At 44.4% G+C, this 18,681-nt stretch overlaps 1 protein-coding gene across 3 annotated transcripts in view; it reads right to left on the reverse strand.

Moving 5' to 3' along the window:
• STARD10 (StAR related lipid transfer domain containing 10) overlaps positions 1-18,560 on the reverse strand; it is a 49,152-nt gene extending 30,592 nt beyond the window's left edge. For 2 of the 3 annotated variants that reach the window (XM_055423615.2, XM_055423613.2), the window contains exon 1: positions 17,812-18,560. Coding sequence is in view for 2 of the 3 variants with exons in the window: in XM_055423613.2 (XP_055279588.2) it covers positions 17,812-17,858 (47 nt within the window). In the remaining variant the exon portion in view is untranslated. Of the gene's footprint in view, positions 1-2,015; positions 2,130-17,811 lie in introns of those variants that run through there. The other variant, XM_088843176.1, reaches the window with a different exon arrangement.
• Positions 18,561-18,681: the final 121 nt, after the last annotated feature.

Below are 18,681 nucleotides of genomic sequence, written 5' to 3' on the forward strand. Positions count from 1 at the left end.
TCCCCGGGGGCGGCTGCCTCCTTCAGCACCTTCTAAATTTAGGGCTTGGGCTCTGTGACTCATTACTGAATCTGCTTTGCTACCCTCCTCCAGGAGTGTGCTCCCACGGTATTTTTATCTTCTGCTGCCTCAGACTGATTAATAAGGCCCTAGAATCCTGCAGCAGCCACACACACATCGCTGAGAGCTCCCCAGTGCACCCACCCCAGCTCAGCTCTGGGCTGCTCTCTGACCAGGTCCTGTACTCCCCTTCCCTCTACCTGTCTGTGCACCCACCCCCACCCTGCTATGCCCCCACCCACAGCACACCCAAGGATCCACATCTGGCTCCAAGTGTGACTGCAGTGGCAGGGGAAAGAGAGATGGAGCCAAGGCCTGCCCCCTCCTAACCAGCTGCCAGGCAGAGCCCTGGACAAACACCAGGACACCTGAGTTCTGGCCTAAACTCACCCCGACCTTACCGTGGGGCTCTGGGTGAGCTCCACGGTCATCTCTTTCTTTCTCTATAAATAAGGGGTTTGAACAAGCCCTCCACTAGGGTGGCCTGGACCAGAGCTGAAAGTACCAATGGACCAGACCACCACCTTCAAACAGGGTGAGCTGGGGGCAGGGTATCTGATATTGGGCCCTGTCTCCCACCCAGGCACCTCTCTGTCTCCAGCTCCTGCTCTGTTCAGGGGACACACACAGGTCAAGACCCTGTTGTCAGCCTTTTGGGACTTCTGCCCTGCAGGGAGGAAGGGTCACGGTTCTGGTCTCACTGCCCAGGGCTGTACTGTGCAGCTCTAGGCAAGAATCACCTTAACTTTGGACCCAGGTCGTCGGGAGCATGAATCACATGTGTGTGGAGGTGTAAATGCTCCCTGCCAGGTTCCCAGTGCCAGAGGGAGAAATGGGGATGCGAGTGCTCCCCACCCCTCAACTTTCACAAACACAGGCTTTCTGGGCGCAGAGTGGAGGTATCTGGGAGGCCGACAGACCAGGGGTGGTGGCATCTCCGCCCCTGCTGGACTCTGGGAGAATCCTATCTCCAGCTGGCCTCCACCTGTGTTCATGAGTAACGAAGAGTGGCTAATAGTTACTGAGCGGGTACCATGGGCCTAGTGCTGTTATATGCACTTACCAGTTCTTAACTCATTTAATTCATAGTTACACCTCAGATAGCCCTGGATACGGCTTACCACTCCCACTCCAGAGACAGTGAGGCTCAGAGTAGGGTAGTGATTCACCAAGGATCAGAGCATTAAGTCACTGGGAGGGCAAGTTAAAAGCTGAGTCTGACTGCAATCCTGGGTTCTGTTTGTACCCTAAGGTAGCTCTTCTCAGCATATACATTAGACACTCAATAAATGTTTGATGAAGATGTTTGATCACTGCCATGTCATGGAAAGATCCCTATCCTAGTCCAGTTTTACGCCAGCTCCTTGTGTGTCCTGAAGAGAGTCTTCTCTTCCGTTAGCCTCAGTTTCCCCTGCTGAAAACAGAGACAAGTGAAGGCCCAGAGAACGAGACAGTTAGAGGTGGGGAAGATCTTGAATTTCTATTTCTACAGATACCCTCCTTTCATGACTTGCCTGAGGAGGCCCCATGTGCAACCAGACCTTAGTGGCTCCAAGCCCCTCCCACACCTATGTCCAGAACTTCTAAGAACACTCCAGAGAGAAACAACTGGGTATAGCCCTGCTCCAAGAGACAGAGAAAAGGTCAGTATCTTGGTTGGTGGTATGGTTTGCCCACGATACCACCTGACAGCTCCACCTGGTTGGGGGAGTGGCTCCTAAAGCCTCTTCAGCTCAACCTGTATCACTTCCTCTCCTTAGCATCCAAACCAGCATAGGTACCACCTCCAGCTGTCATGGGCAGCTGTCTGAGTCCCAAATGGAATCACCTGAGCACCCAATTCCTCTCAGGTTCAGAAATAGAGACCACCCTTTTCCATTCAGGGTCGGTCCCCTTAACATTAAACCCTCATCTGTCACATCTGATCTCCTTCCCTTACCTGGGCCATTCTTTTGAGAAGTTGGATCTGTACAGCTTCTGCCACACTGTCCTCTGTCTCCAGGATTTTCCAGTTCCTCCTTAATTTCTTGCTTTCGGTAGTCATCTCAACAGAGCAAGGTCTTCCTCCACTAGGCCCAGCAGGTAGGAGAAGGATTAGGAATAGGGGCTTCTCCGGACTCTGAGCACAGTCTGTTTCTCTAAGCCTGTATGCAACAAAGACACTAATCCTGGAGGTGCAGGGAAGGGCTCCAAGCCCAAACGCTGGCAGTCTGGGTTTTAGCCCTTGCTCACAGACTGCTGAGACTTGGAGCAAGCTCCTGCCCCTGTAGGGGCCCTCAGTTTTGCAATTTGTAGTATGATGAAATAGTTCCTCAATCTGCAATCACCCGATTATAATAATCTTCTGCCCTTATAGATCGCTCGGCAACTTAGTTTCATTTCTGCATCTTATTTGATCCTTCCAATATCCTATTTCCATTTACAAATCAGAAAGCTTAGGTCCTCAGGGGAACAGAATTACCAAGGTCACACAGCAACTCAGAGACAGTCTAGAGACCTTGCATCCTGAACCATCGTTGGTCCCTCACACGCAAAGATTCTAGGACTCTCGCTGTATCACTTTCTCTGACCCGCTGTCCCACTGATAAAATGAGTGCCCCAAAGATCAGATTAACAGACGCAATGAAGGGAGCTGTGCTTAGCAAACCAAAAAAAAAAAAAAAAAAGGCAGAAAAATAACGGGACCGTTACGTTACTGTTTATTACTGTTATCTTTGCTAAGGCGCCCCCGCGTGTCCATCCCCAGGCGCTCCTTTCGCGCAGGCGCTCTTCGGTGTTTACAGAAGCCCCGAGGCCCGGCATTTGCGCTTGCGCTTCCCGTCAGGGATCGCCCCACAGACAGCCGTCGGACGCTGCTTTCAGTTCCTCTTGCCTGGAAAATCCCATGGATGGAGGAGCCTGGTAGGCTGCAGTCCATGGGGTCGCGAAGAGTCGGACATGACTGAGCGACTTCACTTTCATTTTTCACTTTCATGCACTGGAGAAGGAAATGGCAACCCACTCCAGTGTTCTTGCCCGGAGAATCCCAGGGACGGGGGAGCCTAGTGGGCTGCCGTCTATGGGGTCGCACAGAGTCGGACACGACTGAAGTGACTTAGCAGCAGCAATAGCAGTGGTTGTGGCTGGAGTGTAACTACGGTTCCCTGGGGCCCGGTCGGCTCCGCCATGGGTTGAGGCGTCTCTACAACTCCGGAGTGGCGGTGACCTAAGCAGTAGCAGGGAGAGGCACAGCGCGGTCCCTCCAGACTCCTGCATCTCAAGTTACCGTTGCACTAAGACTCGGGTGGCAACTTTCAGGTCGCTCACGGAACACTTGGCGGCAGCGGTGAACTGGACCGGAACTGACCACGCACTGACTCATGGGAGCCTTAGTTCGTGGCTAGAACCTTTCCGGAGTTGGAACGCTGTTTAAACTACATTTCCCAAAAGTCCAAGAGGCCAGCGTCTCAGAAGACGGGCCCGGGGCTTGTTGGGAGATGGAGTGTGGCGATGGTAGTGAGTTTGTGCAGGAAGGGAAACGCGAAGAAGCGGTGGAGCCTCCGGGTTTTAGCCTGGGTTGTGCGTTCGAGGTATGCACGAGTTACACGGTAGCTATCAAACGAAGAGAGTAACGCTGTTGGGCTGAGACTACATTCCCAGGGGTCACCTCGCCTGTGACTCAGTTCTCTTACTGCTTGTAACGATGAAAATATTCTACAGCTGCATTGTCCAATAGGGTAGAGACTAGCCTGTGGCTACTGAACATTTGACATGAGGTTAAGTGCCATGAAGAAAGAAAAAGATTTATTTGAATTTATTTAAAAATTAAATCCAATTAATTACTTTTCAGTTCAGTTCAGTCGCTCAGTCGTGTCCGACTCTTTGCGACCCCATGAATCATCAGTTCAGTTCAGTTCAGTCGCTCAGTCGTGTCCGACTCTCCGCGACCCCATGAATCACAGCACGCCAGGCCTCCCTGTCCATCACCAACTCCCGGAGTACACTCAAACTCATGTCCACAGAGTCGGTGATGCCATCCAGCCATCTCATTCTCCGTCGTCCCCTTCTCCTCCCGCCCCCAACCTTTCCCAGCATCAGAGTCTTTTCCAGTGAGTCAACTCGTCTCATGAGGTGGCCAAAGTATTGGAGTTTCAGCTTTAGCATCAGTCCCTCCAATGAACATCCAGGATTGATCTCCTTTAGAATGGACTGGTTGGATCTCCTTGCAGTATAAGGGACTCTCAAGAGTCTTCTCCAACACCACAGTTCAAAAGCATCGATTCTTCGGCGATCAGCTTTCTTCACAGTCCAACTCTCACATCCATACATGACCACGGGAAAAACCATTGCCTTGACTAGACGGACCTTGGTCGGCAAAGTAATGTCTCTGCTTTTTAATATACTATCAAGGTTGGTCATAACTTTCCTTCCAAGGAGCAAGCGTCTTTTAATTTCATGGCTGCAATCAGCATCTGCAGTGATTTTGGAGCCCAAAAAAACAAAGTCTGACACTGTTTCCACTGTTTTTCCATCTATTTCCCATGAAGTGATGGGACCAGATGCCATGATCTTTGTTTTCTGAATGTTGAGCTTCAAGCCAACCTTTTCACTCTCCTCTTTCACTTTCATCAAGAGGCTTTTGAGTTCCTCTTCACTTTCTGCCATAAGGGTAGTGTCATCTGCATATCTGAGGTTATTGATATTTCTCCCAGCAATCTTGATTCCAGCTTGTGCTTCTTCCAGCCCAGCGTTCCTCATGATGTACTCTGCATATAAGTTAAATAAGCAAGGTGACAATATACAACCTTGACGCACTCCTTTTCCTATTTGGAACCAGTCTGTTGTTCCATGACCGGTTCTAACTGTTGCTTCCTGACCTGCATACAGGTTTCTCAAGAGGCAGGTCAGGTGGTCTGGGATTCCCATCTCTTTCAGAATGTTCCACAGTTTATTGTGATCCACACAGTCAAAGGCTTTGGCATAGTCAATGAAGCAGAAATAGATGTTTTTCTGAAACTCTCTTGCTTTCTCCATGATCCAGCGGATGTTGGCAATTTGATCTCTGGTGCCTCTGCCTTTTCTAAAACCTGCTTGAACATCTGGGAGTTCACGGTTTACATACTGCTGAAGCCTGGCTTGGAGAATTTTGAGCATGACTTTACTAGCGTGTGAGATGAGTGCAATTGTGCGGTAGTTTGAGCATTCTTTGGCATTGCCTTTCTTTGGGATTGGAATGAAGACTGACCTCTTCCAGTCCTGTAGCCACTGCTGAGTTTTCCAAATCTGCTGGCATATTGAGTGCAGCACTTTCACAGCATCATCTTTCAAGACTTGAAATAGCTCAACTGGAATTCCATCACCACCACTAGCTTTGTTTGTAGTGATGCTTTCTAAGGCCCACTTGACTTCACATTCCAAGATGTCTGGCTCTAGGTCAGTGATCACATTATCGTGACTATCTTGGTCGTGAAGATCTTTTTTGTACAGTTCTTCTGTGTATTCCTGCCACCTCTTCTTAATATCTTCTGCTTCTGTTAGGTCCATACCATTTCTGTCCTTTATCGAGCCCATCTTTGCATGAAAAGTTCCCTTGGAATCTCTAATTTTCTTGAAGAGGTCTCTTGTTTTTCCTATTCTGTTTGAATCATAGTTAAATGTAAATAGCCACCTATGGGCTCAGTTCAGTTCAGTCGCTCAGTCCCTTCCGACTCTTTGCGACCCCATGGACTGCAGTCTGCCAGGCTTCCCTGTTCATCACCAACCCCCGGAGCCTACTCAAACTCATGTCCATTGAGTCGGTGATGCCATCCAACCATCTCATCCTCTGTTGTCCCCTTCTCCTGCCTTCAGTCTTTCCCAGCATCAGGGTCTTTTCCAGGGAGTCAGTTCTTCGCATCAGGTGGCCAAAGTATTGGAGTTTCAGGTATGGCTACTGGTCACCTTATTCTACAGCACGCAGTATACTAGACCTCCTAGTGTTCATAATCAACAGTCATCTTCCTGGTTTGTGAGACCTAACACTTAATAGTTTTCTTTCTACTATCGACTGAAAAAAGTATACCACATAAAAGTTGAGAACTATGTTTTATTTACAGCCTTACTAAGGACTATAATCTGGGATGGCAGCCTCTCAGATAGCTCTGAAGGACTGTTCAAAAGAGGTAAGGGAGGAGCAAGGCATTTTTCCTGAAAAAAAAAACCAAACGTGTAGTGAACATCCAAAGATTATTGCTATTCATACACAAGAAGCCAGACGTCACAAATTAACTTTTAGTGCCCTTTTATGTATGGGAAGATGCAAGAGTCTAGGCTCACTGAAATTATTCCTTTGGGATGGTTTTGAACTGTGTGTTGGAGAAGATTCTTGACAATCCCTTGGACAGCACAGAGATCCAACCAGTCCATCCTAAAGGAAATCATTCCTGAATATTTATCGGAAGGACTGATGCTGAAGCTGAAACTCCAATACTTTGGCCACCTGATGGGAAGAAACTGACTCATTGGAAAAGACCCTGATGCTGGGAAAGATTGAAGTCAGGAGGAGAAGGGGACGATAGAGGATGAGATGGCTGGATGGCGTCACCGATTCAATGGACATGAGTTTGAGTAAACTCCAGGAGTTGGCGATGGACAGGGAGGCCTGGTGTGCTGCAGTCCATGGGGTAAAGAGTCGGACGTGGCTGAGCAACTGAACTGAACTGATGCATCTTAATCTATCTAGGGTTAGTATATTGTTTTTCTCCATCCAGAACTCCCCCTCAGGGTGCATCCATTGTAGGAGGTAACTGCAGGGGCTGATGACTTGATGGCAGGAAACATTTTTGTTTACTTACTTGACAGGCAACATTTTTTTTGTCCACACTGCCTACTTACTACACTCAGTCTTTGCAGATTCCACCTCCTTTGTGTGTCCCTTGAAAATCTAAAAATTAGTTCAGGCTATAAAAACCTGCTGTGGTATTCATCAGGCTTGAATAACAGACAGAGAGAAAGCCAGCCGCAAAATTAATAAACAAAATTTTTCCCAGGGACATACTGCAGCTATAAAATATCATAACAACCCTCTTCTTGGAGTGACTATTTCTTTCTTATTCACTGAGCAATTTTGTTTTCTAAAATCATAAACTATCAGAAATTTTGCTTTTAGAATAGGAATGGAACTCTTGCCTGGAAGAGCTAAATCACTAAGAGGACAGGGTTTAAAACCAGGTGCGGAGAGATTCAGAAAAGGGGCTTCTAAACATGTATTCCCATGAGCCTTAACTTTATTGTTTCCAAGGAAACAAGACCCTGAGTCCACTGAGCAGTCCAGACCTGATACAGGCTACTTTAGACACAGCTCTGGTTTGCTTTGAGCTATCAAACTGCTGCCTGATTTACATTTCACCTAATTCACCTCTCTCAGATCCTATAAGAACTCTTTTTCTTTGTGTTTGGTAGGACACTCCGTGATTCCTCTGATGTGCTGTCTTCCTCATAGCAATGGGTCAATAAACCTGACTCCATTGGATTATGGATTGTCCCCAGTGGTCTTTGACTGATTGGGTTTGAACACCCTGAAATACTGGTGCCCTCCAGGTTCTCCCACAGGCCCTCTCTTCACTGCATACTTTCTGTGGATGACCTCATTCACTTCCATCCATAAGCTGATGATCCCCCAATTTATGGCTTAGGTCTCTCTTTGGCCTCTGAGACATCTATTTCTGGTTGACTCAGGTTCCTTAAACTCCATGAATTTAACACTGAATCTTTTTTTGGAGGGGTGGGGCAGCCACTTTTCACTGCTGTGCTCCAAGTAAGAACTAGGCACTGACCACCTCTGACCATGATATGGGTAGGGACACTTCTCACCTGGGTCAGATACCTCTTCACACACTGTCCTCAAACTGCAGCACACTGGGTCAGCTGCTTTTCACATAGGTCAGCAGCCCAAACCTTAGAAAGCTGGTGGGGGGGGCGGGGGTTGAGGGCTGCAAGCAGAAAGTGGGTCTGAATTACTCTGCCCCTTTCCCCTGATCCCTCAGTAATGGCTGGGGCCTCAAGAAAGAGGCTGCAGGGGCAATCCCACCTGTCTTCCCCTCCTCATCTCTCATGGTCTCCTCCCTTGAAGCTCTTCCAGTGGTGTCGCCAGCTCATCCAGTCTTAGACCCTACTCGTGCCTTGGAAATTTAATAGCGAACTGTTTTCACTGAGTCTGGTGGCTATGCAGAAGGGTGAGGTGTGGCCTGCCTGCTGCCTGGAGGGAGGGTGAACACTGTGGGAAGAAGCTTCATCTTGGGCTGTGTTTGGTTTTCTCTTAAACATGGCTAAAAGCAAATACACTTCAACATCTTGAGGATTTAACTTCCATGTGAAGGACCCTCTAGCCATTTCTATTCCACTTCACCTCTGCCACATCTCATCTACCAAAGATATTTGTATTCCTCTTATTCATGTAACTTTGACCTGACTTTTTGGAGAATGAAAAGGGGTCATCTTTCCCATCCATTTCAAAGCACTGTTTACATTTACCCATATTGACTGATGCCCAAATCACAAGTTTCTCTCCTTGGTGGATGTAGCTTCAGTATCCCATCCCAAACATTGTTTTCCCTTTAAAGCAACAGTCAACAGTGCATTCATGTGGTTTGTAAGGAAGGTTGGGGGTCCCAGGATCCCATCAGCTACAGATGAACTTGTTTCCCTCAAACCCTGAGCGTTTTGACCATTTCATGCTTCTAAACTATTTAATTTTTAGTTCTATATTGTTTAATTCATAATTTTCGGTGGACCATTGATTATAGACATAAACAAATAAAGAGAAGCATAAAAATAAACCTGTAAATCTGTCTAAAGATGTTTGTGACCAGATTCTTGCATTTATCCAATCAAACTTTATATACAGCATATCCAGATGTCACAGAGACTACAAAGCCACAGCTAGAAGAAAGAAAAAAAAGCAGACATGATGGCTTTTCCTGTATGGAGAATAAAGCCAGTCCACTCTCACAGGTGTCATTTGTGAAAACTGCTTGCAAACAGCAGTCTGAACCTTTAACCTCATCATTTAGAAACAAAACATAAACATTAGAAACAAAAAACCAAACCTGTTGGATTTTAAAAAGTATTATGAAGTATTTCAGACATATACTTCCAGTGGACACACAGATCCAGTTTCTTCTTTGGATTTTACTGAGTTCCATCTTTTGAGTATACCAGATGTAATCATTCATCCTGTCATATTCTGGAGTGCAACTGCTGGGACCAAGGGTGTGTTTGAATGATTGCGCGCGCGCGCGTGTGTGTGTGTGTGTGTGTGTGACTGTGATGTAGCCAAAGTGCCCACCCAAGAGGTTAGGTCTGTTTACACTCCCACCAGCAGGAATGATGGTTCCATTTCCCACACCCTCACCAACTCTAAATATTAATAAATTTCTTAATTTTTACCAATCTGATGACTGTGACATGACCTCTCATTCATACTTTAACTTACATTTCACTATTTGTGCATAATTTTTTTGTGTGGACCATTTGGTTTTCTTCTTCTGACAAAAATCATTGCCCATTTTTATATTAGGTTTTCTGCTCTTCAGCTGACTTCTTTACATCCTTTGGATTTTTACTACTTTGTTATACATGTTGCAAATATTTTCTCCTCATCTACCTCTCTATCTGCCTCTCTTTTTACTTTGTATATAGTGTCTTTTATTGAGAAAAAATATATAACGTAAAAATTACTATTTTAAGGACTTCCCTGGTCCAGTGGTTAAGACTCCACACTTCCACAGCAGGGAGTGCAGGTCCTATCCCTAGTCAGGGAATTAAGATCGCAGGGAACAGCCTAAAAATATATACATATATTACCATTTTAATCATTTTTTAAGTGTACAATAATTCAGTGGCATTAATTACATTCACAATGTTGTAAAACTATTACCACTATTTCCAAAACTGTTTCATCATCTCAAACAGAAATTCTGCAAACATAACTACCCATTTCCTCCACATGCCTCTGTAACCTCTAATCTACCCTCTGTTCCCATGAATTTGACTCTTCTATCGTGGTCACAATATATTTGTCCTTTTGTGTCTGACATTTCATGTGGTATAAATTTTCAAAGTTCATAGAAGTTATAGCATGTATCAGAACTTCATTGTTTTTTATGACTGAATAACATTTCACTGTATGTATAAACCGCATTTTGCTTATTTATTCACCTGTTAATGGACATGAGTTGTTTCCACATTCTTTTCTATTGTGAATAATATTATTATGACCCTGTGCCTGTGCTTGTGCATGCGTGCTAAGTCGCTTCAGTCATGTCCGGCTCTTTGCAACTGCACAGACTGTAGCCCGCCAGGCTTCTTAGTCCATGGGGTTCTCCAGGCAAGAATTCTGGAGTGGGTTGCCATTACCTCCTCCAGAGGATCCTCCTGACACAGGGATCGAACCTGAGTCTCCTGTGTCTCCTCCGTTGCAGGTGGATTCTTTACTGCTGAGCCACTGCGGAAGCCCCATTATGAACAAGGGTATACAAATATCTCTTTGAGTCCTTGCCTTCAGTAAACAAACCTAGGAGTGGAATTTCTGGTAGGTTCTATGTTTAATACATTATGTTCTATGTTTAACCTTTTGAGAAACCATCAAACTTTCCCACAGCGGCTGCACCATTTTATATTCCCACTAGGAATGCCCAAAGGTTCCAATTTCTTAACATCTTTGCCAGTGCTATTTATTTTCCATCAAAACAATTTTTTTAAATCATAGCCATCATAGTAGGCATAAGGTGATTTGCATTTCCCTAATGAATAACAACACTGAGCACTCTTTTTTTTTATCGGTCTTTTGTATATTTTCTTTGAAGAAATGTCTATTCAAATTATTTGCTCATTTTTTGAATTGGGTTATTTTTGTTGTTTGGTCACTAAGTTGTATCTGACTTTTTGTGACCCCATGGGCTGTAGCATGCCTGGCTCCCCTGTCCTTCACTATCTCCAGAGTTTGGTCAGATTCCTGTCCTTTGAGTTGGTGATGCCATCCAACCATCTCATCCTCTGTTGTCCCCTTCTACTCCCACCTTCAATCTTTCCCAGCATCAGGGTCTTTTCAAATGAGTCAGCTCTTCACATCAGGTGGCCAGAGTATTGGAGTGTCAGCTTCAGCATCAGTCCTTCCAATGAATATTCAAGACTAATTTCCTTTAGGATTGACTGGTTTAATCTCCTTGCAGTCCAAGGGGCTCTCAAGAGTCTTCTCCAGTAACACAATTCGAAAGGATCAATTCTTTGGTGCTCAACCTTCTTTAATGGTCCAATGCTCATATTTGTACATGACTACTAGAAAAACCATAGCTTTGTCTATTGGACCTCTGTCGGCAAAGTGATGTCTCTGCTTTTTAATATGCTCTCTAGGTTTGTCATAGTTTTCCTTCTAAGGAGCAAACCTCTTAATTTCATGGTTGCAGTCACTGTCTGCAGTGATTTTGGAGTCCAAGAAAATAAAATCTGTCACTGCTTCCACTTTTTCCCCCTTCTATTTGCGACCAAGTGATGGGACCAGATGCCATGATTTTAGTTTTTTGAATATTGAGTTTAAAGCCAGCTTTTTCACTTTCCTCTCTCACTCTCATCAAGAAGGTGTTGAGTTTTAGGAGTTCTTTATTTTTTCTGAATACTAGACCGTTATCAGAGATATAACTGCAAATAATATCTCCTATTCTGTAGGTTGTCTTCTCACTTTCTTGATCATCTCCTTTGATGCACAAAAGCTCTTTTCTTCCTTTAGTGCCCGTGCTTTTGGTATCCGGAGAAGGCAATGGCAACCCACTCCAGTACTCTTGCCTGGAAAATCCCATGGGCGGAGGAGCCTGGGGGGCTGCCGTCCATGGGGTCGCACAGGGTCGGACACGACTGCTGCGACTTAGCAGCAGCAGCTTTTGCTTTCATATTCATAAAATTATAGTCATAAAGATTTTCCCTAATTCTTTTTCAAAGATTTTAAAAATAGTTTTAGCTTTTAAGCTTAGGTCTATTTTGAGTTAGCTGTCTCGTATATGACATGAGGTAAGGGTCTGATTTTATTCTTTTGCATATACAAATCCAGTTGTCTCAGCCATTTGTTGAAGAAAAAAATATTTTTCTATTGAATTGAGTTGGCATCCTTGTCAAAAAGCAATTGGCCATTGATGTATGGGTTTACTCCTGGATCTCAATTTTATTCTAATGGTCCTTGTGTCTATCTTTATGCCATTACAACCTTTTTCTTTCTTTTTTTTACTGTTGCAGCTTTGTAGTACACCTTGAAGGGTAAAGTCCTTCAAATATGTCCTTTTTCAAGATTGTTTTGGCTATTCAGGATCCCTTGCAATTCCATATGAATTTTAGGATTAGCATTTCCATTTCTGCATGAAAGACTTGTAATTTTGATAGGGCATGATGTGTTTTATTGTCCAGAAATTTTATATTTTGATACGGTTAAATTACCTATCTTTTCCCTTATGACTTTTGTGTTATGCATGTTGTTTAGGAAGGTCTTCCCTATCCCAAGATTATCAATAAATTATTCTATTTGTTTCTGATATCTTTATCATTTTATGATTATAAGTCATAATGTAATATAATCCATCTGGAATTTACTTTTGCATATGGTGTGAAGAAAAAATTATAACTATATTTTTTTGCTAACTGGATAACTAATTGTCCTTACATAAATTATTGAAAAGATTCCTTTTTTCTATATAGTCGAAATGCTACCTTCATCTTATATTAAATTCCTACATGGGAGGATCTATTTTGTTCTCTATCCTATTGTTAATCTTGCCTATTTTTGAACAAGCAGCACACAATTTTCATTATACTAGTCTTTCCTCATTCTTAAAAATATTTTTGTGGTTTTTTTTTGAGATGAGTTTTAGAAACAACTTGTCAAATTCCATAACAATGAAATCCTATTGGAATATAGACTTCATAATTTGTGTAAATTACATTTTTACTTTTAGTCTTTCCAACTCCAAACATTTATGTTTTTTCTTTCGTTTAGATATTCTTGTATGTTCTTCAGTTAATTGATTCCTTTAAGATACCTTAAATATAAGCAAATAATTGGAAATAATCTAAATATTTATCATTATGATATTGATTTATATAATACATCTACACAATGAAGTACTTTGAAGCTTTTATTTATTTTTGACCATGCCCCCTGGCTTGTGGGATCAAGGAATTGAACCTGGGCCCTCAACAGTGAAAGTGCATAGTCCTAACCACTGCCTGCCAGGGAATTCCCTATTTTGCAGCTTTAAAAGGAATGAAGTATGGGAAGTTGCTGTATAACACAAGAAGCTCAACTCAGTGCTCAGTGAAAACCTAGAGGGGTGGGATGGGATGGGGGATGGGAGGGAGTTTCAAGAGGGAGGGGACATATGTATATTTATGGGTGATTCATGCTGTATGGCAGAAATCAACATAACATTGTAAAGCAATTATATTTCAATTTAAAAAAATAGAAAATAAAATGCTTGGCAAATAAAAAAAGGTATACTGTATTATAAATCAATGTGTACAAAATAAATTTGGTGGTGTTCTTCAAGTGAAAAAAAAAGGAATGAAGTAGATCTATGTGGTCTGATATGAGAAGTTCTTTAAGACATATCGAAAATATAGTTACATAAAGAAGCAACATGTAGAACAGTGTGCAAATGCTACATTTGTGTTTTTATATTCTTGCATATACCATGAGGTCGCAAAGAATCAGACATGGCCTAGTGACTTTCACTTTCACATATGTAAATATTTCTGAAAGGATACACACTAAATTGTTAATGGTGTTAATTGTTAATGGTGATGCTTCTAGAGAAAGAGACTGGGAAATTGGTGTGTATCCATAAAATGATGTGTTCACGCCCATTTTTCTCTTCCAGGGAACAGGGGAACACTATGTTTCCCAACCTTCCTAGTAGATGTGATCTCACCAGTGAGGATGTGGGCAAAGAGTGTGTCACTTCAGGTCTAAGGCAATTAAACATTAGTGTGAATGTCCACCCCCTTCTCCCCCCACCAGAAACTTTCTCCCTTCTGAATAGTTGGGATCAAAGAACTTTGAGATGACGGATATGCTGGTGGAAGCAGCTTGGATCTGAGTCACTGTTGAAGGAGAATAGTATACCAACATGGTCGACCTGGCACTGGAATCTGAGGGAGACATAAATGTTTGTGTTTTAAGCCACTGAGATCTGAAGGCTTATTCTGAAAGCTGGGGTCTTTGTCCTGGAATCTAGGCTGGACTAGGACTGCTCTGGCCAACAAAACAGAGGAAGTAATGCTATGCTAGTGTCTGGTCTCGAACCTTAATAGACTAGCAGCTTTCTTGCAGTCTGCTGGAATGCTTGTTTTGGAATGTATCCTTTCAGAGCATAGCCACCGAGTTTGGAGAAACCCGAGCTGTGTGAGTGGCCACATGCAGGGTTTTCATTTTAGGTTTTCAGCTAGGACTCACCTTCCAGTCAATAGCCAGCATCTCCTGCTGGTTAAATAAGTGAGCCATTATCAGCAACCAGCCCCGCTGAGTCTTCAGATGACTCCAGTGGTTGTGACTACAACTATGTAAGAGAGTCAAAGCAAGAATCACCGGAGCTCAGCCAACACTCAGAATCAAGAGAGCTCTTAAGAAACAGTTGTATTAAGTAAAAAATAACCAAGAGACTGGAGGAGGAAATGGCAACCCACTCCAGTATTCTTGCCTGGGAAATCCCATAGACAGAGGAGCCTGGCAGGCAGAACACACATACACACACAAAACTGAGAGACCACTGAATAGTCTTTCCTATGCCAGCCAATAGAAACATGTGAAGCAAAGAGGCTCTCTCTTACACTATTTGAATTTTTGACTATGTGCAGGTTATTTTTCAATTAAAAATAGTTACAATTTTGAATTCAAAACTTCTAAGAACTGGGTCATGAGAATTGTTTCTGCATATTTTTAATGAGAGCAACAGGGGTAAATATTTACTGATCACCTAGTCAGTTGATGCTAAGCCCTGTTCTAGGTGCTTAAAGACAGAGCTGGGATCAAGGCTGAACTGGTCCTGGCTTTCCTGAAGCTTCCAGTCTGGTAGGAGAGATAGGTCATAAACAACAAAATAAACAACAAAACAACACAGAAACATGATCCTTTCTGAGAGTGATAAATGCTATGAAAGGAACAACAACTAGATGATCTGCAGTCACTGATTAGAATAGGAGCTATTTCATTCAGATTGGGTCTTCTGAAATCTGACTTGTAGGCAAGAGACAGCCCAAAAAAGTTTAGGAGGAAGAGCACCAGGAATAGGGGACAGGCAGGGCAAAGGTTCCACAGTGGGAGTTTGCCTGTGATTTATTTTTCTTTCTTTAGAAAAATTGATTTATTTTTGGCTCTCCTGAGTTTTTGTTGCCACGCAGGTTTTTCTCTACTTGCAGTGAGTGGGGACTACTCTAATTGCAGTGGCTTCTCTTGTTGCCAAGCACAAGCTCTAGGGCTTCAGTAGCTGCGGCTCCCAGGCTCTAGAGTACAGGCTGTAGTTATGGTACACAGGCCTAGTTGTCCCTCAGCTTGTGGGATCTTCCCAGACCAGGGATAGAATCCCTGTCTCCTGCATTGGCAGGCAGATTCTTTACCACTGAGCAACCAGGGAAGTCTTAGCAGTTATTTCAGTGTTGTGAATAAGGTTTCATGCAACAGTAGAAGAGGTAAACTCAGAGATGTGGGCAGGAGCCAAACTAAGCAGGGCCTTGAAAGCCACAGAAAGGATTTAGGGATTTGAGTTGAAAAGCTTTAGGAGGGTTTTAAGTAGAGTAACAGGAACTGATTTAGGTTTTAATAATCACTCTGGCTGCTGGGAAATGCCTAATCCAGGTGCAAGTTTCAAACTACACTCTAAAGTACTTTCAGTTCAGTTCAGTCGCTCAGTCGTGTCCGACTCTCCGCGACCCCATGAATCACAGCACACCAGGCCTCCCTGTCCATCACCAACTCCCGGAGTTCACTCAAACTCATGTCCACGGAGTCGGTGATGCCATCCAGCCATCTCATTCTCTGTCGTCCCCTTCTCCTCCCGCCGCCAACCTTTCCCAGCATCAGAGTCTTTTCCAGTGAGTCAACTCGTCGCATGAGGTGGCCAAAGTATTGAAGTTTCAGCTTTAGTATCAGTCCTTCCAATGAACACCCAGGATTGATCTCCTTTAGAATGGACTGGTTGGATCTCCTTGCAGTATAAGGGACTCTCAAGAGTCTTCTCCAGCACCACAGTTCAAAAGCATCGATTCTTCGGCGATCAGCTTTCTTCACAGTCCAACTCTCACATCCATACATGACCACGGGAAAAACCATAGCCTTGACTAGACGGACCTTGGTTGGCAAAGTAATGTCTCTGCTTTTTAATATGCTATCTAGGTTGGTCATAACTTTCCTTCCAAGGAGCAAGCGTCTTTTAATTTCCTGGCTGCAATCAGCATCTGCAGTGATTTTGGAGCCCCCCAAAATAAAGTCTGACACTGTTTCCACTGTTTTTACATCTATTTCCCATGAAGTGATGGGACCAGATGCCATGATCTTTGTTTTCTGAATGTTGAGCTTCAAGCCAACCTTTTCACTCTCCTCTTTCACTTTCATCAAGAGGCTTTTTAGTTCCTCTTCACTTTCTGCCATAAGGGTGGTGTCATCTGCATATCTGAGGTTATTGATATTTCTCCCAGCAATCTTGATTCCAGCTTGGTCTCCAAATAATGATATAATCACTTTTTATATTTATTGGTCATCACATCATGGCTTTCTAACATAATCAAAGATATATTAAGCAGCATTTAAATGTGAAGCATAAAAAATTTGTCTATATATTATGATATCATCTAAAAATTTAAGTGAACTTTATAGTACAACTTTTCATATTCTAAAGATAAAAATATTTTTAGTCAAAATCAAATACTTCTTCATCATATACTATTCAAAGATGACAAAATTATTTTAAATTTCCTAGATTAGGAAATCCTGACCCCAATATGACTCTCCAACTGAGAGAAATAATACCTCTCTGCCTCACAGAGAGGCTTCCCTGGTGGCTCAGAGGTTAAAGCGTCTGCCTCCAATGCGGGAGACCTGGGTTTGATCCCTGGGTTGGAAGATCCCCTGGAGAAGGAAATGGCAACCCACTCCAGTATTCTTGCCTGGAGAATCCCATGGACAGAGGAGCCTGGTAGGCTACAGTCCACGGGGTCGCAAAGAGTCGGACATGACTGAGCGACTTCACTTTCTGCCTCACAGTAAGGCAGAGCCTTGACAATATGCCCTTCAGTGTACACAGCCTCAGTTCCTTTGATGGTGTCCCTAGGCATCTGCAAGTCATTCACTCCTAACAGGGAATTTAAATGTTGCCAATTGGCCCTGAGCCTCCATGGGTACCATCTCCTCCTGGGCACACTTTCTAGTTAATGTTAGCACCCACCACCCATTCCTTCAAGGGACAAGGCTAGGCTTGGGCTGGGCCGAGTTTAGAGAAGGCTTAACTGAAGTGCAGGCTCAACAAAGCTTTGCTGGAAGAGGTGACTTATGAGTAGGAGTTAGGCCCACTAGAGGGAAAGGTGTTGCATACAACACGCATGGCATGTGCAAAGGAAATAAGGGTCAAAGACAATGGCACAGGAGGACTGAGCGCAATTCATTGTGGTTTCAAAGCACAGCAGCATACAGCTCCTGCAGGGTCTCCAGCAATTACAGCTTTCCAAGACCTGCCACCCATTCCCATTTGCATTTCAACAGACCTGTCACCTCTACGGCCTGCCGGGCTCCACTGAATCACTCCTTTCATCCTTCACAGCAGCCTGTTTGCAGAGCTCTGGACTGGGGTCTTGCTGGAGACAGTTTTATCACAGTTCCCTGCAAGCTGAGGACTCAAGTGAGTGTACCAGCAAGAGATGCTGCCTCTCTTCCAGAGCCGCCCACATGGAGTGATAGGTGCAGCCCCGAGTCAGGACACTGCTGGCCGGCTCAGCCATCTCCTCTTGTGCCGTCTCAGGAAAGCCTTTTTTCCCCCTCTGGGCCAGGGGTTTGCTCGATGGAATCGGCTGCATTCCTTTACTCTCACAGTCGTAAATTTTCTGCGATGAACTGGAGCCTAAAACCCTGCTCCGGACAAGGACAGTTCTGCCTCCCGTCCTTCCAGGCCCGAATCTACTGGAAGTTTTTATATCCTCAAAGCTCTGCGTTTGTTCTTCTCGCTCGCTGCCTGATCCGTTTCCCTCGGCCAATCCGTATTTCATCCCTCATGACCCAGATCAGTGCCATCACCTCCGCAAAGCAGGGCCTCGTCCCTCCGTCTCTTCCTCTTCCGTACTTTCGTATCTCGCTGTTTCACACTGTCTGCCGTGTGTCTGTGTCGCTTCTCCTCACAGATCTTGAGCGCCCCGAGAGCAGGGTCCGGGTGTGAGGGGATCTCCAGGTCCCTCCCCAGTTTAGTGCACCGCCTGGTCCAGAGTGTCTGTTATTGCTGACTTCGGTGCGGGCGCGGTGGGGTTAAGGAACACCGGCCCCGCCCCCCGGAGACCCCGCCTGCGGAGCGCGCCAACAGGAGAGGGGAAGCCGTCTCCAAGGCTCCGATCTCGGTCCTCGCTCACAGCTCCGAATGCCATAGG

This window comes from Moschus berezovskii, chromosome 14 (genome assembly GCF_049115385.1).
Source record: "Moschus berezovskii isolate FMDL1 chromosome 14, NW_MosBer_1.0, whole genome shotgun sequence".
In the NCBI taxonomy this organism is placed as follows: domain Eukaryota; kingdom Metazoa; phylum Chordata; class Mammalia; order Artiodactyla; family Moschidae; genus Moschus; species Moschus berezovskii.